This window comes from Agelaius phoeniceus, chromosome 1 (genome assembly GCF_051311805.1).
Source record: "Agelaius phoeniceus isolate bAgePho1 chromosome 1, bAgePho1.hap1, whole genome shotgun sequence".
Classification (NCBI taxonomy): domain Eukaryota; kingdom Metazoa; phylum Chordata; class Aves; order Passeriformes; family Icteridae; genus Agelaius; species Agelaius phoeniceus.
In genome coordinates, this window is record NC_135265.1 from 49,172,301 (window position 1) to 49,198,079 (window position 25,779).

The following is a 25,779-nucleotide window of genomic DNA, read 5'->3' on the forward strand; positions in this document are numbered from 1 at the left end:
TCAGTATTCTGTGACTTGTTAAAAATAGTTTTTCAGCAGAATATTCCTTTGGGTATTTCTTTCCAGATGCACTTTTAAGTGCTTTTCATCAGTTAACATAAATTGGTAATGTTATTAATGATTAAATAGTTGAGTATTATGTTAACTATTAAATATTCATTACTCCTGTATATTAACACTGCTGTTAACCTAATTTAACACCGGCCACTCATTTATTTTAAATATGGATTTTTCTCTTGACTTCACCAAGTGGTGATACACTAAGATACATTGAGGTTGTTTTTTTGGTGACCAAAATATGTTTAGTACTCTTTCCATCCCACAGCTTCCATTCATGGGTCTGTTTTCCCCCATTCCTGGCTGCTGGCTTTCACTGAGCCATATGTAGGTGCATCGAGGTGTGACCGTGTTCACAGGGGTTCTTGGATGAGGGAAGAGACGAGAATGTTGACTCCATGACCAGAAGGCTTGATTTATTATTTTATGATATATATATATATATATATATATATATATAACATTTTAACTATACTAAAAAGAAGGACAGGTTTTCTCAGAAGCTTGCTAAGTTAAGAATAGAAAAGAAATGAATGATAACAAAGGCAGCTCTCTCGGACTCTGTCTGAGATAGCTCGGTCCTTGATTGGCCATTAATTATAAACATCTAAGATGGGCCAACAGGTGGACCTGTTGCATTCCACAGCAGCAGATAACCATTGTTTACATTCTGTCTCTGAGGCCTCTTAGCTTCTCAGAAGGAAAAATCCTAAAGAAAGGATCTTTAGTGAAAATATGTCTGCGACATCGAGGTGGTCTGAGCTCTTGAATGCATACTTCATTATTCCAGTGGCTTGGCTTTCTGCTGCAGAAGACACCAGGTTATCACTATGGGTATCATTTACGTATCATTAGGATGTCTCTAAGACATTTTATAGCCAATATTCATTCAAATGATCTTTATTATCTACAACTACATTTTTTACCTCTGATTTTGTCAGGTGGATGATGTGTGTCAGTTTTTAAATTTATTCATATCACTAACTATAAAGTATGATCCTTTTCCAAGAGAATAAACAGTAATGCTAAAACCATATCTTTAGGTGTTCCCGGGACATAGCTGTGCTGTTGTGCAACAAATCAACTGCTTTGTACTGCCTGGGCAAATGGAAGGATTCAATGCTTTTAGCCCACCAAAGCTTACAGTGGGATCAGGCGTATGTTAAGGTATTCAGATGCTTAAGCTGGCAGTTTTTGCATACTTTCCTTGCTATTTCTTAAATTTTTATTTTTTATTTAATAATGATGTCATGATCTTCTTTTTATCATGTTTTTGCTTTGGGGCATGCTGAGTAAATATGGCATAAAATTCCGGAATCAGTGTTTGATTCTACATATAAGCATCAGAGTCACAGCTGTAATAGTATTTTTATGAAATGAAGCAGCTGCTCCCTTTTGCACCAGGAGATGCTGGTTCTCTCTGTACCAATGCTTTCAAGAAATGTAACTACCAATATCCCAAACAAGGGTTACACGTTAATGAGTCTCCAGTTCCTGGGAGTGGTACCTGGTGCCCGAGGTCATATTGTATTTCCAGCAGACAGAGCAATACATTACACTTGGCTTGTGATTAAGTACACATTGATTAAGTACACCTTGACTCAAGTAGCTAGGAATAAGTAGGAGCTGTACAGTATTTATGATACAGAGTCTACTCTTTGATTGGCTTTTATGTGCAATAAACTGTCTTCTGGTCTAACCACTAAAGACTCCTGGAGCCTTTAGTAGAACGTTTTATATTTAGATATGCTAAAATTGCATCCAAATGCCATTTAACTTGTGCTGTGTTGCAACATGCCAGTTATCTGATTTGAACAAATTAACTCCACTAGGACTCTGAACTGTTACAATCTAATTCAGGGTGAATATAAACGCGTTCAGGTGCTATTGGCTGAAGAATGTATTGATTGTGGGAAAGAAATACTGCAAAATGCAGTGATGTGGAAACATAAATATATATTCTGAACCTTGTGACACAAAAAAACCTCAGTATTGTCCAGAGGAGGTTAACATACAGGTGCTGAAAGTAGGTCTTTCATCCTGTAGTTATTTTCCAAGCTTTGAATTTCAGGATTGCACTTTTAGTATCTGTGCTAATATCAGTAACATATTGTGAATTTCAAGGAATTAGAATAAAATAGTTTATTTAACTTCTTTTTTTTTTTTTGTTTGGATCTATGTATAAGAAGCTGTAGAAATAGTACTACGTGTCATTTTTATAACATAATGTGAGAATTAAAAAAAAAGCAACAATTTTTTTTTGTGGTAGAAAATATCTTGGAATATTTTCCCAACATCTTTTTTTCTCCTTTTTTTTTCAGGCTTATTATAGAGCTGGCCATTCATTCATCATGTTATCAAAGTCTAATGAGGCAGTTTCTATGTTCCACAGAGGTCTGGCTCTATTGAATTCTTCTTCAGATCAAACTCAAATTGCTGAGTTTATAGCAGGAATCTTCATAAGTGTCAATGGTAAACTCAAATTAAGACCTTAATTTTTTAAGAGCCTTTCAGTAGTGATGATGACACTTAATAGCACATCCTTTGTGAGATCATTCCTTTGATCCTTCAGTGTGTCAGGTCTGTTTGAGGATTATGAATATACTTAGGATGTGGTGAACTTGGTCCAATTTATATACAGCAGACACCAACAATCTCAAAATAGTGCAGGGACAGGAACACGTCAATTATGGAATAGTTAGAAAAGGTCAAAATTTACCGTCAGGACGACAAGATTGGATATTTGAAGCTCCAGATCCCAGAGGCTTTGAGTGGGTTTTGTCCAGACCACCCTACTTTTCTTTTAGCCAGGTAGATTTGAAAATTATTAGAAGATAGGCAGTTTAAACTTTGTTGCAATTTCAGTGTAGAGGACTTTCCCACAGCTACTAATGGACAGCAATGAAAAGAGGAAATGTGGCCTTCCTGTGGCATTGTATGGGTGTTTTTCAGCAATGTCCATCGTCTGTCTCCCTGCCCTCTCTCCTCAGTCTCTCCTCCTCTACTTGCTTTTTAGGCTTTATCTGATGGGCCTACAGGCATGCCAGGAGATTTCAGGTTGTGCCTCTGCTGCCTTTTCCTGAGCCTGTAGCCCCACACTAAGGTCCTTGATTCATGGTTGCAGAGTCAGTAGCTGATTGACCCGTAAGTGGAAGAATTGCCATGAGGTTCATAATGCCTTGGGGCTTTGAGGTGTTTCTTGAGAGCAGGGACTAATTTTTTCCCCCTTGTTTAATGAAGTCTGGCCACTGATAAACAGGGTGCTGAATCAGTTGGGTGACCAGCATTTCTTAAGCCCTGACTGGCCAATCCCCTGGGTATTACCCAGTGCTAAAGTGATCTCTGTGCAATGAAGTAATTTAGTTGGACACTCCGACCTTTGAAGTGCTCTGTATAACAAATATTCTTCTCTATTGCTTATTCTTGCAGATGAACAAATCTTGCCACCAGCCTTCTACCCTGCATATGATTATATCTTCCGTGCACATTTCAATGCACTGATTTGGCGAGCAGTGATAGAAAGGCTGGCCCAGAAAGGGAAGTGGCGGGTAAGTGTGTCACCATGTCACCTCCCACTGTGCGTTGGGCACTCATGTCTTACCACTTCAGCATAAGTTTGTGTTACCTTTAGAAGCCAAAACTGTGAATATGTATTGCTGCCTGGTTCAAATGTCTTGATTTTGAAGACTTGGAAAAATGCTTTTAGTGATAAATAATTTCTGAAACTCATTTCTGAAAGGGCTATGATGGACTTGAAATCCTGCTTGTCTCTTGCTGCTGTCTGTTGTCTCTCTTATAGTACCACCTAGGTCATTATTCAATTCAATAATATTCAAATTAGAGAGGTAAAAATACAAATTTATTTGTGGTCCCTTTTACTTTTCCTTCTGTATGACAAGCTGGATTTTTGAAACTGTGAAAGACCCACAATAAAGGAGCATCTCAGTGGAAGTATATATGGTTGTTGAGCAAAAACAGATAATTTAGAAAAATCAGAAGGTGGATCATCTGAAATTATTTTAGTCCTCTCTCAACTGTGGAAAAAATTGATCATTGTCACAGTTACAGCTGTATGGGATGTTGTTGGTGAGGTGCTGGCAGTAGGGCCAGCAGGGCACCTGTGAGGAGTGGCTGGAGCTGTGTCACTTCTAGCTGCCTCTGACAGCCCTGTTTTAGGGCATGGCTCAGCCAAGGTGGTGGTGCCTCAGAGAAAGTGTGTTTTAAAAAGGGCCAAGCCCTGGGAGAGTGAGGGGGAAAGAGTGAGAGAAACAGCCCTGTGAGCCCCAGGGGTAGAGAAGGAAGAGGTGCCCAGGCCCAGAGCAAGGGGCTCCTTTGCAGCCTGTCACAGGCAGAATGGAAGCTTCAGTTGAGGTTTATCAGGGAAACCCTCCTGTTGAGTCATAAGGTTCAGACAGGAACCACTTGCTTTCTGAGCTCCTCAGAGGGGTGCCTAGATGCTGTTGGATCCAATCCTACTCCCAGACTTGGTGAATGGTTTGTGTTTAAAGGATAATATATGTGTAATTGAGCCTTTATATGACTTTGTCCCACAGGATTAAGACTGGCAAACCAAATATATACATATGAATAAAATTAATAACTTATTTAAATTTATGATAATGATCAGACTAAAATACTTTAATCAGAATTATTTACATACAGTATAGATAGTTATAACAGTTAGTAAATATTATATAATAATATCTACACAATAAAATAGTGTACTATTTATTGAAGCAATAGTAAAACATTGGTATTAAAGATAGCAAAATTGTTACTAAGTAGAGATTGATGTTACTCACCCATGCCAGTGGCCATGAGCAAACCTCTTTTGCTCAGCCTCCAGGAGTAGTCTTGAGGGGAATTTCCACTCAGGGGAGGAATCTCTGCACACATACAGGAAGGGATATGTTAGAAGACCCTGCTTTTAAAAAGTGTGACTGTGCTTTTGTCACATAAAGGGACTGTCAGTCATGTATTTCTAGGCTGGCTGTGTCAGCTTAGCAGCTTTAGCTAAGTTATCATTAGTATCCAACCAGAAGTTGGTTCCTTTATCAGGAACTTTGCTGTGTTGTCACCAGTAACACTTTCTGTCAGGAAACACGGTTTTTCACATCCTCAGAATGTGTAACTCTGGGATTGATGAATCAGGCTTGGTCTCAGCATTCTTCAAGACCATAAGCAGTGTGATCTTCCCTTCTCTATCCAACACTGATAACTTTTACAAATAACGTAAAGTTCAAGCTGTTTTACCACCACTTTACCACCACTCTGCTTAGGCAGAGTAGCTTGTGGAGAGATCATGAAGGAACAGGCTTCTGACAGTAACCACAGCCTCTGGAGGACTTACACTGGATCTATGGACCCACTGGAGCCCCACATGCCCCATCCAAGCCCCTACTCTGGGCAGGGACATCTCTCATTAGATTAGATTGCTGAAAGGCTGGCTGAACCTGACCTTCAACACTCTTAAGGATGGTGCACTCAGAGCTTCACTGGTCAGCCTGTTCCAGTACCTCACACCTGTATCATGAAATTTTTTTTCCTTATGTCCAATGAGAACAAACTCTCTTTCAGGTTAAAACTATTACTCTCTTTCAGCTTAAAACTATTGCCTCTTGTCCTGTCACAAAGGCCTTGTTAAAAACCCTTTTTTTAAAGCCCCTTTTTTATATTGACATTATTGCAGTAAGTTTTCCCTGAAACCTTCCCCAGGCTGAATAACCCCAGCTTCTCAGCCTTCCATCACAGGAGAGTTTCTCCATCCCCATCTAATTGGGGGATGGAGAGTTGCTCCATTTTGTGGCCCTCCTCTGGGCTCATTCCAACAGGTCCATGTCTTTTCTGTACTGGGGACCCCAGAGCTGGATGTAACATTCCAGGTTGGTCTCAGCAGAGCAGAGAGGTAGAGTCACCTCCCTTGACCTGCTGACCATGCTACTTTTCATGCAGCTCAGGATCCCGTTTGTTTTCTGGGCTGTGAGTGCACATCGCTGGCTTTTATCCTAGTTTTCATCCACCATTATCCCACAGGTCCTTCTTCCTCAGTCTGTATTGATACTGGGGATTGCCCTGGCCCAGGTGAAAGACCTTGCACTTGGCCTTGTTGAACTTCCTGGGCTTCCCATGGCCCTGCTCCTCAAGCCTGGCAGAGTCCCTCTGGATGTCATCCCTTCCCTTGAGCATTATCAACTGCATCACTCAGCTTGGTGCCATCTGCAAACTCGCTGAATGACTGAAGGCACCTCACAGTCCCACTGGCAATGTCATTAATGAAGACAATGAATGTACTGGTCCCACTACAGGCACTGGAGGGACACCACTCACTACTGGTTTCCACTTGGACACTAATCCATTGACTACAGCTCTTTGGATGCAGGCATTCTGCCAATTCCTTATCCATCCAGCAGTCCATTCATTAAATTGATATCACCTCAGTTTAGAGCTAAGACTGTTGTGGGGCACTGTATCGAAGGCCTTACAGAAGTCCAGGTAGATGGTGTCCATAGTCATTCCCTTGTCTTCTGGTGAAGCTAGGTGGGTTTTCAAGGAGCAAGGCAAAGTTTTTTAGAGAAACTGAGGAGATGGAAGAAAGCAGAAGAAGATACAATATTCATTTCTTGCTTTCTGCTTGGGATGTTGGTGTTAGCTGGACAGTCTTGTCCCCAGTGTAAAGGTTCATTCCTAAAGCAAAGGGTTACTTCCAAGCACTGGACATATTGGAGAATCTTTTAGGGCCTAACTTTTTAAACATGCTTTTATTTCTGAAGAAACTTTCATCGCTTGTAACTTCCTACTCTCCACTGTATAGTACATTAATTCAGTTGAAAATTAGAAACTGAGATTCAGTTGTGATATTACAAAAAGGTCTGAAATACTGTTAGTCTGTGCTGGCTTTCTAACAAGATCTGTTGAGGCAGTAAAAAACAAAGTTTTAACTGTGCTTATAAGAGCATTAATGTTTGGGATTTTTTTTCCAGTCTTGTCTGTTGTTGTTGTCTGAGAAGCAAGAATTGCCCCGTGATCTCAGAGTTAACCAGGTATCTCTGAAGAATCTCTTTGAGGTAAGTTCATGTTTTTTTTTATTTTTTCCTTGTATCTATTTATTTTCTTCATTATAACTTTAGTGAGAGATTTTCCATCTTGAACCAAGAAAAATAAAATGAAAAATAATACATGGATGTTATATTATTATACTTTATAATCTATTTGTTTGAAAATTTAACTTCATGTAATGTAATATTTCTGAATGAAATTTAATATTTCCAAGGTGTATTAGTATTACAAAGGTGTAGCTGGAGGCTGTTTGTGGGCCAAGAGCTGCTGGGAGTTCAGCAGCTCTGCAGCTCAGGAGCATCCAGTTTCCATAGCAGTGACATACCAGCTTTCTAAAGGCATCTCACAGTGTTTGTGAGAAATTGAGAAGTTCCACTGGGCTTTAGCATGGGCTCCTAGAATTATTTGGGTTGGAAGGGATGTTAAAGATCATCCAGTTCCACTCCCCTGTCATGGGCAGGGACACTTTCCTCTAGACCAGGTTGCTCAATGCCCCATCCAACATGGCTTTGAACACTGCCAGGAATGGGCACCCATAGCTTTTCTGGGCAACCTGTTCCAGTGCCTTACCACCCTCACAGTAAAGAATTTCTATATTTCTTACAGTTTCTTTCCTGACAGGAACTTTAGAAGACATTAGCTGTAGTAACTGTACTATCCCTGCTTGCTATTAACTGTCTGGCAAGGTTTAGTGATATATGAATGTGAGACTCACAAACTGAGGGCAGAATGAATCTGTTTATTGCATGTTGAGACAGCATTTATACACTTAGTATGAGGATCTTTGTTCAGTCCTTTGCATGCAACCTGGCTGCAGGCCTGTAATAAATCTGTCAGCCTGACAGTTTGTTAGTTTCCTCAAGGTTTGCAGGCTTCGAAGAAACAGGATGCCTTTCCCGTTCTCAGATAGTGTGTACTTCCTCTCGTGCTTCCCAGGAATTTTCTCAGTATCAGGCTTTGCTGTTTCTCACAAAGTTTTATGTCACTGCAGGCCCCCAGCCAGGTAATAATTAGCATTGACTCCATGATTCTCAGAACTTTATTATTCTATACTTATTAAGAAGCCCATTGCCCTTACAGACAGTCACGATACAGGTGGACCCAACTGGTCCTTCCATCTAAACAACCATCACCATTGGCCAATTAAGAAACCATCCTTTGGTAAACAAATCTCCATTACACATTGTACATGTTCACAACAACAGGTGCAGCAAGTGAAGATAAGAATTGTTTATCATTCTTTTCTCTGGTCTCTTCACAGCCTTTGCCAGGACAATGCCTGGGAAAGTTGTGCACTGCTCTCTGTGGCCAGAGAGCTGCTGCCACAGGTTTATGTCGTATTGGTGGAATATACTAGAATTTGCCATTTGGCTGTTACAGTCCTTGTGGTACTTTGGTCATAAAAATTTAAAATTGGTGGTTTTACCTTAATTGTATTTCAGTTAGGTGCCTGACAGAGTGAGCAGGAGTATTTCTGAGGGTAATGCAAGGGAAATTAATTCACATCTCCTCACAGGCTTGTTTTAGAGATAGTGGAAGAATTAGTGAATGGATATATGCAAGCATGTCTTGGTTGGGTATCATTAGGCACTGTGCTGTGCCAGTGCTAGCACAGTAACTCCACACTGGCAGTGAAGCCTGGAAACACAGCAGAAGACCCATACAGAGTGTTTTAGCAAAGTGTCTTCCAGCAAAGCAAAATGCCTCATTGAGTCAGGAAAAATGGGTAGGCTTTGCAAATAGTACAGCCCTTTTTTTGTTGAATTGGCCCAACCAATCTTACCTGTGGGTTTGTTGTACACATGGAAGGCTGAAAGAATCAAGATGAAAAATCCCTGAGTACTGATCCTCCTTTGCAAAAATTAGAAAATGTGGCTTTCTGACAACTCAAACTTCCCCTGCTGCTCCTACATTCTCCCTATAATCTGTTGTATTTTGATTTGATAACTGTGCTCAAAAAGTATTTCTTGCCAGTCAAAATTTGGCATGAAGTATTAGAAAAAAAGATTTATTTGTAAATGTTGGAAGCATGTGTGAAGGCTGCTATTTAAAAAGATGACTGGCACAAATGGAGAAGTTTTGTCTGAACACTGTTTCCGACCACCTCCTCATGTCCTGATCCTTCTGGCATATTGTCTCAATTTCCATCTTAGCTTCTGCTGCACACCTCCAGAGTATCCTATATTGCTGTACCCCTTGTAGACTGTGCTTCATGTTCATTAAGTCCTTGCTAGAACATACTTTTTAAGTTCAGCTGTCTTCAGCTCAGGCTGTGTAGTTTCTCAGAATCGTCAAGGTTGGAATCAACACAGCAGCACTATAATCATCCCTAAACTCCAATTGCAACATCCAGATGCCTCTTGAACACTCCCTGAGTTGGTGACTCCACCACCTCCCTGGGCAACTTATTTCAGTGCCTAACCACTCTTTCAGTCAATTTTTTTTTCCTAATATCAGATCTGAACCTCTGCAGACCCAACTTAAAGCCATTTCTCCTCCTTCTTTCACCTGGAAGGTGGTGAAAGAGACCAACCCCCAACTGGCTACAGCCTCCTTTCTGGAAGCTGTAGAGAACAGTGAGGTCTCTCCTTAGCCTCCTTTTCTCCAGGCTAAACAATCCCAGTTCCTTCAGCCTCTCCTGATCAGACTTGTGCTCCAGAACCTGTCACCAGCTCCATTGCCTTTTTTGGACACACTCCAGCACCACAATGTTTTTTCTGTAGTGAGTGGCTCAGAACAGAGCACAGGACTTGTGGTGTGGCCTCACCAGTGCCAAGTGCAGAGGGACCATTGCCACCCTGGTCCTGAAGGCCACACTATTCCTGACATCAGTTTGTTGGGACTGAGGCCACCAGGATGAGTACAGGAATGGAGCACCTCTCCTGTGAGGGAAGGCTGAGAGAATTGCAATTGTTCAGGTAAAGAAAAGGCTTTGTGGTGACCTAATTGTAGCTTTACAGTACCTGAAGGGAGCCCACAAGAGCTCTTTTTACAAGAGCATGTGGTGACAAGATGAGGGGGGATGGATTCAGGGTGAAAGACAGCAGGTTTAGATTAGATATCAAGAAGAAATTCTTTACTCGGAGGGTGCTGAAGCACTGGAACAGGCTGCCCAGAGAAGTTGTGAATGCCTCATTCCTGGAAGTGTTTGAGGTTGAATGGAGTTCTGAGCAGCCTGGTGTAGTGAAAGGTGTCCCTGCCTGTGCCAGGGAGTTGAAACTAGATGGTATTTAAGGTCCCTTCCAACCCAAGCCATTCTGTGTAAGTCTATGAAATAAATAGTTTCATTTTACAGTGGCTATGGTTTAGTTGTTGTTGTTCTACCGATTCTTGTCATGGAAATATAGAAAATATTGAAAAGGAAATGCTTTTTGCGTGTGTAAAAATAATGTGTTGTAATTGTTCTCTTTGCTGCCAGACTTCTGAGTTGTATGGTCACGGTGAGAAGCTGCAGGAAGTAGCAGAGTTAGTCAAGTGGCTGATTTCCATTGGGGCCAAGGCTGAGTCCATCGGGCTGTATCCACTGCATGCTGTTATCAGACTGTGTATCAAAGCAAGTGAGTGACATCTGCAGCTAAAATAAAACAATGCTGACTTTTATCAGAGGACTGACAGCTGGACCTTTATAAAATTTAAAAAAATTAAAACCCAACAGCTCAGGTCAGGTCATCTAGGTATAACCTTGCACATCCCAATAAAGCACTCTTTTGGAAATGTTGTAAACACTCTCCTTGATTACCCATGCCTGATAGTGGTGGAAACCTAATATAATTGTTCTCTTCTGTGTTTTGAAACAAAAGTGTGATTGATATGGGTCTTTTTTAACCTGAATATATCAGCTTTAAAAAAGGTACAGGGTTTCTTTCGCCCATCTTAGTGTGGAGCAGCCGTTTCTTTGTGTGTAGTAGAGTCATGAGTCAACCTTAGATTTGCATCTTGCCACTCCAAAGGGGGAAAAAACCCCAGGATCTGTTTCTTTAAGTTGTTTTTTTATTTTATCATTTCAGCAAACAACCATCTCTTCAGATGGTTGCTGACTTGGAGGCCAGAGCTGAAGGATAGGATCAACCAGAAAGACAGAGATGGACAGACGCTGCTGCATATTGTGGCCTCTTCCAGTGAATATTCACAGAAACGCAGTAAATACTTTTTTTTTGTGTGTGTGTATTGTTTTGTTTTCATATGGAAAAATCTCTAATGGAAGAAGGTTTCAGACCCTGGTGTTAAATATTTCATGTTAAGGAAGAAAATGAGAAAGTATCTGAATGCAGACTTGTAGTGGCAACTGATGTTTAAACATTCCAAGAATTCCTTTTTAAATTTGTATGCCTGATGTGTGACCATTTTCTTTGCTCTTTGGTTTCTTTGGTTAGGGTTTTCTCACAAGTATGCTGCAGTTTTTAGAATCCTAGAAGTTAAAATTTTTAAATTTTGATGTGCCCTTAAAATCACATTAGAGCACCTGGAGGCCTGAAACAAGGAGTTTTTAATCTAACAGCAAAAATCTGTGAGATGAACATTCCTTGTAACAATTTTGAGTCAAAATTGGGAACATATTGGGAATTCATTTGCCATAGACGTGTTCAAAGAAAAAACAATTTTCATTTATATACACTATAGCATCCAACTTTTTATTATAGATACTCCCCGCCCAATTTATTATGGTATAGGTGTTTTGTTCTTCTTAATTGCCACCAGAACATCTCATCTATCTTCTTTTTTTTTTAGTGAATAAACTAAGTTTTATCCAGCTAAATAGTTCTTTATTACATTTGCTGTCCTGGTTAGACAACTACTACTGAGTAAGTTGTCTGGGCTGTATAAGCCTACGACGTGGCTCCTTTACTGCACCTGCAATGTATTAATCAAATTTTCTGGGGTGTGTAGGGCTTTGACTCCTTAACTCTCTCACGGTATCTTTCTTGTTCTATGGTATTTAATTAATCTCTAGTTGCATGACAGCATTAAACAATCTTACTGAATTCTGTTCTTCAGCTATTGATTAAGCTGTCTAAGGGGTGTGGGTCCATTGAGTTCCTTTCTGCAGGTTGGTGAGGCCATTTCTCAGGGTCTTCTACTGACATCAGCCAACACAGGTCTAAATTAAAACCAGCTAAAGTAACACAGTTGAACATTCCTTAGCTAAGTAAACATAGTTCATTACAAAATTTTTAAAGGACTACAAAATTCCTGGCTAACTAAGTTATAATTTGCTGTCAGGCCTCTCCTGTTCTTTTAAATAGCTGAAAATTGAAGGCCTAGATAGCAGTGTGCCTGGTCAGAGGAGGCAAACTAAATGCATTCCTTGACAGTTTCTGTGGGATTTAATTTTATGTTACTCTGGCTTTTTCCCTTGTATTCTTTACTCTGCCCACGAGGTGGCAACAGGAAGCAAACATCACAGCCAAGGTAACTCCAGACTTTTGGATGCTTAAAGGTTATTTGGTAATATTCATATGGTATTTATTTAGTAGAGAGCACATATTTTAATCTGTATTTATTTACTAACATTTATGTCTTTATGTATTATATATTATATGAGAAAACATGTATTTTCATATGTATCTACTAAAGTTTATTTTTTTATAGCTATATATAATAAATATTATAAATCATAAAATCAAAGAATCAGTAAGTTTGGAAAAGGCTTCCGAGATCTTCAAGTCCAGCCTTTGACTTCCACCCTGTCACCTTATGACACTGGGAAGAATTTAGATTTTGTTTAAAGTTAAAATTATGCTAGAAATTATGCCAAGTAATTAAAAATAAAAAAGAAAACAGAACAAAAATCCTGAAAAATGTGAATTATTCTTCCTCTTTTTCTTTTTTTTTTTTTTTATGTATTCTTTAGGACAAACAGAAGATGTGATCATGCTCCTGAATTTTGGGGTTGATCCCTCTGTTCCAGATGCACGGTCAAGATATGTCATAGATATCTTGAAAAAGAACAAAAACTTTGATGCTGTAAAAGAAGTCAGCAAGCATATTGAGAAAATCACTTCCTCTGGGAAGCAGACAGGTACTACTTGCATTGTGTGCTTTACCTGTTTTAAAATTATAACCTTTAGGTACAAAACTGTTTTATTTCAAATAAGTTATTGTGGGTGTGTTTTATGTAACTTTTCCTGTGAGTTGTCACTGCGATCTCCTGCTAGTCAGTAGTGACCATTTTATCCTTGCTTGAAAGCAGCTGCTGGCCAAGTGATGTTTAGATCAAGCTTGGCATCAAGCACAGTTTTTAGGCTACATCTCAGTTTTCATGTGTGTATCACTTGTAAGTTTTTTGGAAAACACTGGGTTTCATTGTGCTTGCATCTTACAGCTCCTGGCAAAGTAAGTTTTCTTTCTTTACTGTGGAGATCTCTGCTCTGGAGAAGGTTTTAGCACAGTGGTTCTCCATTAGGATGTTAACACCAATACCTCTGGTAATAATGGCTTTGCTTGGCATTTCGAGTTGCACTGTCTTTTATGGCCAGGATTTTTTTTTTAGTTTTTGGGTTTTTTTGGTGATGCACAACCTGCAACAGTTTTCTAAGCTTTGTGAAAATGAGAGGCTGGAGACTAAGCCTCAGCTTTACAGGTAACAGTCTGAGGTTAGTCTTTCTTTCTAAAAAGATGACCTACCTTGTCTCTCTCTTTGTCCCAAGAGATAAAGCTACTGTTTTGTTTGGTCTTCCATGTATCTGAATTCCTTGAAGCATTTAGGAAGTCCAAGCCAAGTTTTTTGGTGTTTAATGGCAATTTTTAGAACATTGTTTAAAATCTGCTATTTCCCATTACATTAATATCTCTATATCTCTTAAAACTGATAGGTAACATTTTGGTGTATATTTTTAGCTTTGGTTTTTTAATTTTTAGAGGAGAAATTCTTTTATGGCTGTATTTTTTAAATGGCAGTGGGGAATAAGATAAGCTCATTAAAAGTGTACGCTGCAAACATTACTGGGTTTAGTCATCTACTCTAAAAATTCCAAACAATTATATAATTGCAGCATTTTCCTGCCTGCATACAGAAGCTATTACAGTTTTCAGCCTAGTGAATTATGGTAAATGGAGTCATGGTTTGACCTCAGCTGCCAGCTAAGTACCAAGCAGCAGCTCACTCACTTCCCCTTCCCTCCCATGGTGGGTTGACATAAGGACAGTTTAAAAATTACCACTTCTATTATTATTGTTATTGTTATGAAAAGGAGAAAGAGAGAGGAATAAACCTCAAGAAACACACATGGTGCACAGTACAATTGCTCACACCCCACTAACTGAGGCTCAACCCATCTCCAAGCAGCAATGGTCCCTTCATGGCCAATTCCCCATAGTTTATATAATGAACATGACATTCTTTGGTACGGAATATCCTTTGGCCAGTTCAGATAAGCTGTCCTGGCCATGCTTCCTCCCAGCTTATTGTGCACCTGCTCGCTCGTGTCCCATGCTCTCCATGTCCTCGGCAGAGCATGGGACATGGAGAAGCGCTTGTCTCAGGGTGAGCACTGCTCAGCAACAACCAAAACATCACTGTGCTATCAGCAGTATCCTTGTCCTACATCCAAAGCATGGCACTGTACCATTTACCAAGAAGAAAAATGATGCTATCCCAGGCAAAACCAGAACAAGAGTGTATTTGATGAAAGTATCAAATTTCCTTTGGGGTCAGAAATCCATCACAGGACTGGCATTGGCAGTAAGAGTTTCAGCCATCTGTTTTTAATCTGTCACTACACATTTCTTAGAGCCCTGGGATGTAATGCATTACAGTCTTGCCCTGAAAACATGCTGGCAAGGAAGTGGATTTTCAATTTCTGTAATGTTTTGCAGGAGACAATGAAAGTGCCACCGCTGATACAGATTCTGTCCAGGATGTTCTGGAACAGTTTGTCCAGTTCTACAGGTGTGAAAATGGAGCACATCATAAAAATGTATTGAAGGAAGATGCAGTTAAGCGATTTCTGAAATGGCTGTCTTCTGTGAAAGGTGCAGTGAGTTCCCAGTTCTCCCTTTCACAAAAATTAATTGCCGTGAAAAATGTGTTTGGTGCTAACATAAACTTACTGCCCTTTTACCCTTCCTTCTGTTATGTGTTTCTGTAACTTTTATGACTGGAACAATGTGCTTTTAATTATATTTAATGTTGTGTTTTGCACTTAGAACCAATGGAATATGCACAGAAATTCATGATGTATCAAAATGTTCAAACTGACTTGGCTGACAGCATAAGGATGGAAAGATATATTTTGCCGTTCCTTACTTTCAATTTAACAAGTTAATTGTTCTGAAATTAGTTTACAATGAGGTGGATTTCATTATGAGTCCTTGAGTGAGTTATGTTGTCTTGACTGTCTTGCAGAAATCCCTGAAGAAATCTCATGCAACATCTCCAGTGCCTGTGCTAACAGCTTCATAAAACAGTTGCTGGGGAAGCAAATGTGGCATAAAGTTTTGCTGCTCCTAACAGGGAAAGCTGATGGGGAAGATCCATCAGGTGGAGGACTCTTCAAAACCTGCAGTCTTTCAGATGTTGACATTGGCAACATTATCCAACAGTGTGAAAAATTGGACGTGCAAGTGCACCTCATAAGATGCTTGCTTGAACGAGGAGGTGAAAAACTGTGATATTAATGTGCTATAAGAGATGCAGTATGTTATTTGACATGTTGGGAGCAAGACAGTCTCAGAAATACCAACACATGGGGGTTTTGTGGCTCTGTATAAGTGCAGCAGCTTGTTGGAGTGCAATGCATTGGCTGCATCTGCTGTGTGGGACATGGCGTAGCTAGTAAGGCTGCTTGGGTGGAAGACGTTTATCAAATGAAATTTGTCTCCTAGGGTTAGTAAAAGGCCAAGGACTATCATTGCCCCTGCACCTGTAGTTCCTTTTGGGCCTCAATTTCTCTGTCTTCAGCCACAATATTGTCCTGGTAGAAAGTGTAAGCCACGGTTTTGAGTTCAGTCTGCTGTTATGCTACAAATAGGGGACTTCTTAATTGATTTCAAAGACATGACCAGATGTCTTTCTTTTTTTAACTAGTGTAGACATCATCATACTTGGTGTTTTTGTGTGAGCTTATTCCTAGGATCCCTCTGGCATATTTCATTTAATCTTATAGCTTGATGTTAGCTATAAGTTATGGACATGTGGTCCTGTTGAAGCCTTTTGAAGGCCACTGGAGCAAGGAGGCCTCTTGTTTCAGTCAATGACTGACTGACTTGGAGAAGATATGTTCTGGCCTTTATGTCTTCCTATCACAACAGAAGGACTGGTTGTTCAGTTTAATGGGAGACAAGGGGAAATTATGAAGATCTTCTTACTCACAAAGTGTTTTAACAGATACACATAAAAAGCTGGCAAAAAAAATACCCCTCTCACCTGCCTGGCAGTCAGCATCTGACTGCATCTGTTCAGAGCTTGCTGCAGTTAGCAGGTTGGTGTATGAGTTTTAAAGCCTGATATTTTCCTGTCCTTCACACCAGCTCTGCCTGATGGTCTTGGAACCAACTCTGAAATACCACTGAAAATATGCCTCAGAAAGAATTACTTTGAACTGGCATATTTGCTGCTGACCAAGGGTGCGGACCCTCGAAACCTCTCTGTTACACAAGGAGATACTCCTCTGCATGCTGCAGTTTTCATCTGTTTAAATAAAAAAGGTAGGGCTTTTGCTGTTGGAAACATTCCCCATTCCTTACCTGCCCGTTCTGCTGTTGCAGGGAGGGTGGATCAGGATGTCTGACCGTGTCTCACTCAGCCCCCAAAGGAATACACAGCTGTTAAGCTGATGTGTTCTGCTTTGTGGCTTTGCTGGCTGGGACTGTGAGGAGAGGTAATGGCAGCTCAGGTGGCATGGGGGAATCAAGGAAGGCTCCTCTCTGAAACCCTGTAAAATGAGTGCTGTGTGGGTTGGAAGAAACAAAGGTAAAGTAAGAGCAGACTATGGCAGCAGACTTTGGAGGAAATCCTGCAGTGGCATCTGAAATCTGTTTATCAGTTTTTGTTCAGTCATAAATCAAGTAAAGTTTTGTTCAGGGGAGGAGTGAAAGAACTGTAGGGCTTATGTAAAAATATAAAAAGTTAGGATAAACTGTGAAATTGATCCCCTAAATCAGGTTTGATTTTAAGTTAGGAAAAAATGCATTTTTGAGTTGAAGGATTAAAATTATTTAAAATATTGAATTTATTAATTTTTAAAACATAAACATTTCATTGAATAGCTTTAGAGAGATTACAAGCATAGATAATGCCAGTTGTCATTTTAAAATTAAAAGATTAAGAAGTCCCATGACAATATGTTCTCTGAAGTATTTTTCACTGTGCAAAGTTTTTGATGTGCAATTTCTTTACAGTGATTTTGGCGTGCCACTATTTTACAGCTAGAATATAAATGTTTCACATCTATTGTCTCATTTAAATCACATCTATTATCTGGATGAAATCTAGAAAGCTGTAGAATATATATGTATTTTTCCCCCCCCAGGGAGGTAACTAATCTTATTTTGTAGGAAGTTGCTCCAGGGACCTCAAATATCAGGAAATATTTGGGATTTCCTGCAGGTTATTTTAGTAAAGAAAAGTTATCTGCAGCAGATTACTTCTGGGTGCCTTATTAAAGTGAACCAAATGACCCCAGAGCATTATCTCAAGCTGCTGCTTGTCTGGATGACAGGGCACCAGTGTCCCTTGGGAAGCAGTCAGGGCTGATGTTGGAAAATGAACAAATCTGTCTGTACCCAGAGGTTAAAAGAGGAATGAAATTGACTGATGCTATGGGAATAATTGCAGCACTAGCAATTTCTAAAGCTTTGTTGCCTTTGTATTGTTTTTCCTGAAACTTGGGAAAGCTTAGTTTTGAGTTGTTTCAGGTGAGCATGTTTTATAAACATGAAATGTAGATTTTGTTTTTCTTTTTAAAAGCAACTGATTTTCATTTCCTAGCATCAGAAAAAAAAAGTATTGAAATTGTTGCCATACAATGCAGACTTGTAAAGTAATTTAGTTTATTTTCTGTTTGTTCTCCTGCTTTCAGATGGCATTGGTTTAAACATCCTAAATTATCTGCTTGACCTCTTTGCTTCAAGACCATCTGACTTTCCATGTCTTAATCCAAACATACAAGATGACAATGGAAATACAGTGATGCATATTATTTTCCAGAAAGGATTTTCAAAGCAGACTAAGAGAATAGCAGAGTTATTGGCCAAATTTGACATTAACTTCAACATAAAAAACAAATCAGGAAAAGATGTGATGCATAGAATTAAGAAGAGAGATCCACTGCTAGAAGCCTGGAATAATGCCACACAGGAGAAGAAGAGGCACCGCCAAGACAGAGCAGGGCAGTTGGTTAAAGTATCTAAACCCATTCCAGCCTCTGAGATTTCACAGTCAAAGAGCACGGGGCATTCTTCATCTGGGTTCTCATTAAAGACACCATCTGGCAACGCAGTGCATAATGATTTAAAAACCCCATGTTCCATGAAAACAAAAAAGGGTCAGTTGGCAAAGCAGGAAACAGAAGGAATAAACAGCCCCTTAACACTACAGGAAAGTCTAGTGCAGGCAATCACAGCTTTAATTCAGCAATTGAAAGTGAGCGACACCCTGAAAAAGGATCATCCTCTGGTACAAAAGCCATCTTCAGCCCAGACTAACTCGGAAGAGGGAAGGAGTTCCTTGCAACCTTGTGGAAACATAGCTCATCCCGAAAGAAAAGGGGACGACTGGGAGAAAAAGAAGGGTGCAGGGGAATTTAGTATGGCCCTGCCTAATGGAGAGAAGGAAGAACTAGAGGAAGAAAAGGGGAAGAGTCTGGATATTGAGGCGTATGTGCAGGAGTTTGATAACATGACTTGGGAAATAGAGTGCACTCCTGAAATGTTAAAGACTTTGAGCAGTAAAGCTGTGCCTCATTATCTGAAAGCTAAAACCATCATGACAATTAAGCGCCTTGGCAATGGGGAATGGTCTAGGGGCCTCCAGAAGCCACTGAAACACTTGAAAGCTGATATCCAGCTGTATGAAGCCAAACTGGGCAAAGGTGCAAGAATGCTATGGGAACTTGCCATTGACTTTTCTCCTCGTTGCAGTGAGAGTCCAGAAAAGATCATGGAGACAGAACAGACAAAAAGTCGTCTAGAAAAGTCAGGTAGAGTTTACACAGAAATAATTAGAATTTGGGCCATTGTTCTTGACCACTGCAAGCTGAACCGTGCCTTAGAAAATATATGCATTTCCTACAACCGTGGCTTATCCTGCATTTTGAGGAAAAAGCTCAAGGGTATAAGCGAAGGGCTTCAGAACCACAGTGTGACAACACAGAAGCGTGTTCCACGTTGTTACATTGAAGACACGGAGGCAGAAAAATCAAAAGAACATACCATGCCTGAGTATTTCCCTCCAGCTTGTGCAGCAGAACTGGAATACAATATAATGAAATTCCACAGCTTCAGTACTAACATGGCGCTTAACATTATAAATGATGTGCAGTCTTCTGTTGATTACCCTTTCCGTGTTGGGGAGCTGGAATACGCAGTGATTGATCTCAATCCAAAGCCTATGGAACCAATCATTTTAATTGGGCGAAGTGGGACAGGGAAGACAACTTGCTGCTTGTATAGGCTTTGGAAGAAATTCTATTCATACTGGGAAAAATCCAGCTTGGCAGGTGGACCTCTGTTGGAGAGGCAGACATGGCAGCAGAGGCAGTGCAGTGAGGTTGAAAAAGCCAGTTCAAGGAAGGAAGAGAGTGAACCAAAACACGAGAGCGATAATTCAAGTGAGGAGCAGGTGAGTGATGAGCAAAACCAGGACAGCGAGGATGAAAAGGTTCCTGTAGGCACAGCTGGTGCAGAAATGAATTCATGTGGTGACCATGAAGAAGATCAAACGTGTACTGCAGAAGCATCAAACAAACTGGAGCACCTGCACCAGATCTTCGTAACAAAAAATCCTGTCCTGTGCCGAGAAGTTCAGAAGAATTTCATTGAACTTAGCAAGTCTTCCAAGGTGACCAGTCACTTCAGACCTCTGGACCCAAACATTCACAGGCTACAAGACATTAAAGATGAAAATTTTCCACTGTTTGTCACCTCCAAGCAGTTGTTGCTGTTACTAGATGCATCCATGCCCGACCCATTTTTTCCAAGAAATGAAGATGGAAGTCTTAAAAGAGCAATTGTTGGTTGGAGTCCTCAGGAAGACTTAGTTGTACCAAATTGGCAGGATGAAGATGAAGAAGGTAATCTTGAAGCAGAACATGGTGATGATGGAGGAGCTGCAGATGCATGCTCTAAGGAAAATGATCCTTGGACTTTTGTGACTTACAATGTATTTGCAAATGAAATATGGCCAAAAATGATAAAAGGTAAAAGCTTGTACAATCCAGCACTGGTTTGGAAAGAAATCAAATCATTTCTGAAAGGCTCTTTTGAGGCACTGAGTTGCTTTGGGGGCAAGCTTACTGAGGAGCAGTACAAAAAGCTAGGCCGAAAGAGATCACCAAACTTCACGGAAGACAGGAGTGAGATCTATAACCTCTTCTGTCTTTATCAGCAGATACGATCACAGAGGGGTTACTTTGATGAAGAAGATTTGCTGTATAATTTATCTCAAAGACTTTCTAAGCTCAGGGAGCTGCCATGGTCCATCCATGAGTTCTATGGTGATGAGATACAGGATTTCACGCAAGCTGAGCTAGCCCTGTTGATGAAATGCATCAATGACCCCAATGCCATGTTTCTGACCGGTGACACTGCCCAGAGCATCATGAAAGGAGTTGCTTTTCGTTTTAGTGACCTCAGGTCACTGTTTCATTACGCAAGCAAGAGCTCTGTGAACAAGAAGCAGCGTGTTAGGAAACCGAAAAGGATTTATCAGTTGTACCAGAACTACAGGTCCCATTCAGGTAGAGTAACAAATTTATTTATGATCGGAGCCTGGGCTCTTAAGATGTTACTAATAATTGAAGTTTTCTGCTGGCCAGTTGAAAGCCAGTCTCTATGAGGCCTGTTTTTCAAAAAGATCAGATGGACAGCTTTTTCTGATATGTCAATTCTGTTGTTTGAAAGCTCAAGTGGAAAACCAAAAATGAATGTTTTTAAAATTGTAATTTTTTGAATTCTCATGCTTACTGGATGCTTTGGCTGTGTTTGAGGGAAAAATTAAGAAATTATCTTTCCCATTTCTGTTGTCCTATCACCCAAAGCACTAGGTTTTGCAGCATTGGTGTGCTGCTTCTGCTTTTCTTACTTGTTTCCCATTTGTGATCTTTATTTTGTGAGAATGCTGCTAAGCCACTGTAGCATGTTTTCTGATCTTTAGAGGCCCAAGAATGACATCCACTCAAATTGGCAGAAACATAAATTGAAGCTTACAGCTTCAGCCTTCCCTGATCAGTGTTTTTGTCATATATCTTGAGTCCAAATTTCTAGCAGAAACTTTTAAAAGTGTGTTTGCAAGGACCTCAGGCTGAAATTTAAAACCTTTATTGTGCTTTTTGCAGGTATTCTCCGTTTAGCATCTGGAGTGGTTGATTTGCTCCAGCATTATTTTCCAGAATCTTTTGACCGCCTTCCTCAGGACCGTGGTCTCTTTGATGGGCCAAAACCTATTGTCTTGGAGTCCTGCAGTGTTAGTGATCTAGCAATTCTGCTGAGGGGCAACAAAAGGAAAACACAACCCATAGAATTTGGAGCACATCAGGTTTGCTTTTCTTAGTCTTTTTGCAGATTCTGCCAGCTCTGTTGCTAAATAATAGTCTTGTATGAACTGCCCACAACTTTCTTTTTTAAGCCCTTGTCTCACTGATAAATTAGGCATTTCAAGCTTAGAAACCTTTATTGTGTTGGTTTCTGTTTCTTCTTAATATGTCTGGTTCTTTCTGTTCTTTTTTTGGTGTGAGGTATTGTCTGACCTGTTCCTTTCTAACTCCAAATATTCTTACACCAGATCTAAAACTGCCTGCACATACCACGCATTTGTCAGTCTTCTAGTGGCAGCTTTGTGACCTTTTTTGTGGAGTGTGCTGAAATGTCTTTGTGAAATGTTGTCTAGTTTTTGAAAGGCTCTTGTATTATCAACATGTTTGTCTTTCTGTATGCAACTGTTACTTTTTTTTTTCCTTTTTGCTTTCTAATGTTTTTTTATAATGTATTTTATGGCAGGTGGTATTAGTGGCAAATGAAACTGCAAAGGAGAAGATACCTGAGGAACTTAGTTTGGCACTTGTACTGACAATTTATGAAGCAAAGGGCTTGGAATTTGATGATGTCCTCCTTTACAACTTTTTCACAGATTCAGAGGTATTTAATTCTTATCCTTTTTCTGCGTTTTTTTCTGAAGTCTATCTTTCTAATTAATGGTTCAGCTGGGAAAGTATTCCCTCTTTTCTCTGAAGATGAATGGTCTCATCAGAGTGGAAAACAGAGAGGTCACAGGTTTATTAATTGAAAACGTGTTTCCTTAAGTGCTGCACTTTCCTTCAGGTTTACTGTTAAAATTTAAGGGAGAACCTTGGGGTACACACACACTCTTCTGCTGCACACCAAGACTACTCTTCTGACCCCAGCTAGGCAAGTATTCCAAGTATTCCTTACTTAACATGCTTGCAGACACTCCATGTACCCACGACTGAGTTACTCTGTGATTAAACATTCAGTGTGAACAGCCCTGTTGCAGATGTCCTCTGCCTCTGCTCCTCAAAACAATGTCTCATGTGGTTTTCAGCAGATGAAAACCACAAGAAAACTGAGGGCAGCTTACTGGTGCCCCTTCACAGAGGTTAGTGAATGTTATGTGATGAGGGCAGAAGGAAGGAGCTTGAGGTAAATACTGGCTGTCACAGTAGATTTCTCAAAGTTGATTTGTTTCTGGTGGTGCAAGTTGTAATCAGGAAAACAACAAGCCATTTATCAGGATTTAGAGAAGCAGTTTAGCAGAATTGAGTCGTGTAGAGCATTTTAGCTTAGACTAATGTATGTCAGGCCTGGAGAACTGTTTTCATACAATTCTTCCGTGTTTCTGTGAGTCATGAGTAATTGAGTTGATTTGAGGAGCTAAACAAGCAGGCAAGAAAGCAGCTCACCCTGAGGTTTTCTAATTTAGAAAAGCTGAATCTCTGAACCGTTGTAAACACAGCAGTGTGGCTGTGTGCACTTCGTAAAGTGATGGGTTTTCTTTTTATTTGTCTTGAAAATGGGATTTAAGAAGAGTCTTGTTTCAGTAAGCAGTTGTGAATGAAAAATCTAGAAGGCAAAAAAGCCAAGCCCCCAAAACACAGCAAGCTCTTGACCAAACTGATACCTTTAGCTGGTTATCATGTTACAATCTATGACAGGCTTAGGAATATCTTCATTGATGATTTTTTCAAATCTTAACTTCAAAATACATTTTTCAGGAAAGGTTTCCTGCTTTTTTCCCCCATGGGAAGACAGTTAACTTGTTTTGTGTTGCTGAAAGCTCAGCAACATATAAATTGTAAAAATGTTATTTGAGCCTTATTATGAGTATTTTTCATGTTGTGCCAGAAACTTGGCAGTATTTAATCACATTTCAATTAAATGGAATTTTCAATACCAAAAGGGAAAAATGAACATCACTTAGAACATAGTCATGATTTTAAGGTTATTAGTTTTGCAGGGGATCAGGAGCCTGCAGAGTAGTGTGATCAGGAGCTGGCATTTCCTACATGGCATGAGAGTGCACAGCACTGATCTGCTGCCACACTTAACTTATAGTTAGGAGTGCCTGTGCATATTTATAGACATCTTTCACATGTCTCTGTGTTGGAGTTCAATATTTTCTGACCACGCTTTTTTAGACTTTCCCCATGAGTGGGTTTTTTTTGCTCACCTCTGAATGTTCTTACAAGAGGAGGTGTTGGCAGGTGCCATTCCACCCCCTGGCTGAGACCAGCACTAGCAGTTACTGGTGTTCAACACGAAGCTTAATACATTCATCACATGAATGACCAGCCAGATCTTTTCTGGAAGCCTTGAGGATGAGAATATACACCAGCATGGGATATGTGTGGGTCCAGCTCACTGAGCTTGTCAGTTTTGTAGAGTCAAGGAGACTTAGTGGCTGCCCTTCCTAACCTGCAGGCCAAGATCTCTCCAATGTATTTTAGATAGTAGATTTTAGTATGACAAATTGCAGCTTGTGAGTGTTATCCCACCACCATTTACTTTTCATTCTGCCCCAAGCTGGCAGGGAGCTGCCTGCCCCAGCAATCAGCACACCCCCCCTCAGTGAGTTTGCCTGCTGTGATATCAGGGGTTTATAGGAGGATCCTTGTCCCTAGGTCTAAAACTTGACCCTCCTCCATGGTGAAGGTAACATGACTTCCTCCACAGAGAGATCATTGTAAGGGTGTTTAGCTGAAAATGTATAGTCCACCTAAAGAGGTTTTCATGTTTAATATCAAATTACTTATTTGATATATTGAGCATTGCATATAATTTGGATCTAGAAGAGTGATATAGCGGTATCCTGAAATCCCAAGGCAAGCATAATATAGCAATGAGAGTATACATTGGAATCAGAATACAGATGTGACTCCCATTAGTGCTCCCTGTGTGTACATGTACATACACACACACACACACACACATGCACACACACACACACACACACACATATATATATATGTATGTATTCCCATTGGCTTCTCCATCCTGATGCTGGCCATCCCCAGTCCCTGAAGAGTAATATGCAGCTTGTAGCCAGCTCAAGCCAGTTGCACTCTGAAAGGTTTGTTTTCTTTGCTCCTCAGATTTTCTGCAGTCTGTTGGGCTGATGCACATCTTCGCTTTTGCCTGGGCAGCTCAGGAGGGTGTAACTCTGTACTAGCTGTTTTAGGGAAGGTTGTTTATATTCCTTGATGACCATCTGGTACAGACAAGTATCTCAAGCAAAGGCTGTGTTGAGATAAAGTTCAGCTTTCTCATTGAAAATTGATGTTTATTCTTTATATTCTTCCCTGAGATAATTTTCTCCCCCAGTCTTCTCCTCTGAGCCTTCTTCTCTTGTAGGGATGAATAGGTCACACCATGTAATCTTATCTTGTGCATATGTAGGCAGTAGTAGTTAGTACATACAAATAAACCTTATTCTCTTGATATTTCAGGCTAGCAAAGAATGGAAGATAATTTCTTCTTATAGTCCTGATCCAGATGTGCAAGTGGGAAGCAACTTGCTAATTGAGGTGCCATTAGAGGATGCCACTGGTATGCAGGAAAGGACTCCATTTAATGTAGAAATGTACAAGGTGAGTTTTTTGTAACGCTAGGAATAGGAAGGACAAATTAAATTCTTAAATTTTTAAAGTAGGGAAATTTCTTAAATCCTTTCATCCTGTTACTTCCATGTTTATCAAGGTTGCTTTACCTTCTATAGTTGTTCACATTTGTATAATATAATATAAATACATTGTAATAGAATACATATAGTACTGATTTTAAAACATAAGAGATTGTTTGCAAATGTAATTTGATTAGAGAACAAAACCCGTGACAAAGACTTTTGGGTGTATTTACAGAACAACTGTGGTTAAAGCAAATAGCAATTCAGCTTGTCAATATTCATTATTCCTATAGTCTGGTTTCTGATTGGTGTCACTACCTTGAAATTAAGGAAGTTGTTTAGAATCTGGTGAGTCAGATATTTTCAGGATTGTA

At 40.0% G+C, this 25,779-nt stretch overlaps 1 protein-coding gene across 3 annotated transcripts in view; it reads left to right on the plus strand.

Annotated features, from left to right (window-relative positions):
* The window catches only part of TRANK1 (tetratricopeptide repeat and ankyrin repeat containing 1), a 51,893-nt gene that overhangs the window by 10,299 nt on the left and 15,815 nt on the right, over window positions 1-25,779 (plus strand). The window contains exons 3-16 of one of the 3 annotated variants that reach the window (XM_054646132.2): window positions 1,101-1,224; window positions 2,379-2,529; window positions 3,487-3,605; window positions 7,038-7,121; window positions 10,532-10,670; window positions 11,121-11,252; window positions 12,965-13,132; window positions 14,929-15,084; window positions 15,458-15,709; window positions 16,582-16,758; window positions 18,132-21,008; window positions 21,606-21,805; window positions 22,267-22,404; window positions 25,230-25,370. In XM_054646132.2, the coding sequence (XP_054502107.2) occupies window positions 1,101-1,224; window positions 2,379-2,529; window positions 3,487-3,605; window positions 7,038-7,121; window positions 10,532-10,670; window positions 11,121-11,252; window positions 12,965-13,132; window positions 14,929-15,084; window positions 15,458-15,709; window positions 16,582-16,758; window positions 18,132-21,008; window positions 21,606-21,805; window positions 22,267-22,404; window positions 25,230-25,370 (4,858 nt within the window). Of the gene's footprint in view, window positions 1-1,100; window positions 1,225-2,378; window positions 2,530-3,486; window positions 3,606-7,037; window positions 7,122-10,531; window positions 10,671-11,120; window positions 11,253-12,491; window positions 12,523-12,964; window positions 13,133-14,928; window positions 15,085-15,457; window positions 15,710-16,581; window positions 16,759-18,131; window positions 21,009-21,605; window positions 21,806-22,266; window positions 22,405-25,229; window positions 25,371-25,779 lie in introns of those variants that run through there. The other 2 variants (XM_054646222.2, XM_054646308.2) reach the window with 2 other exon arrangements.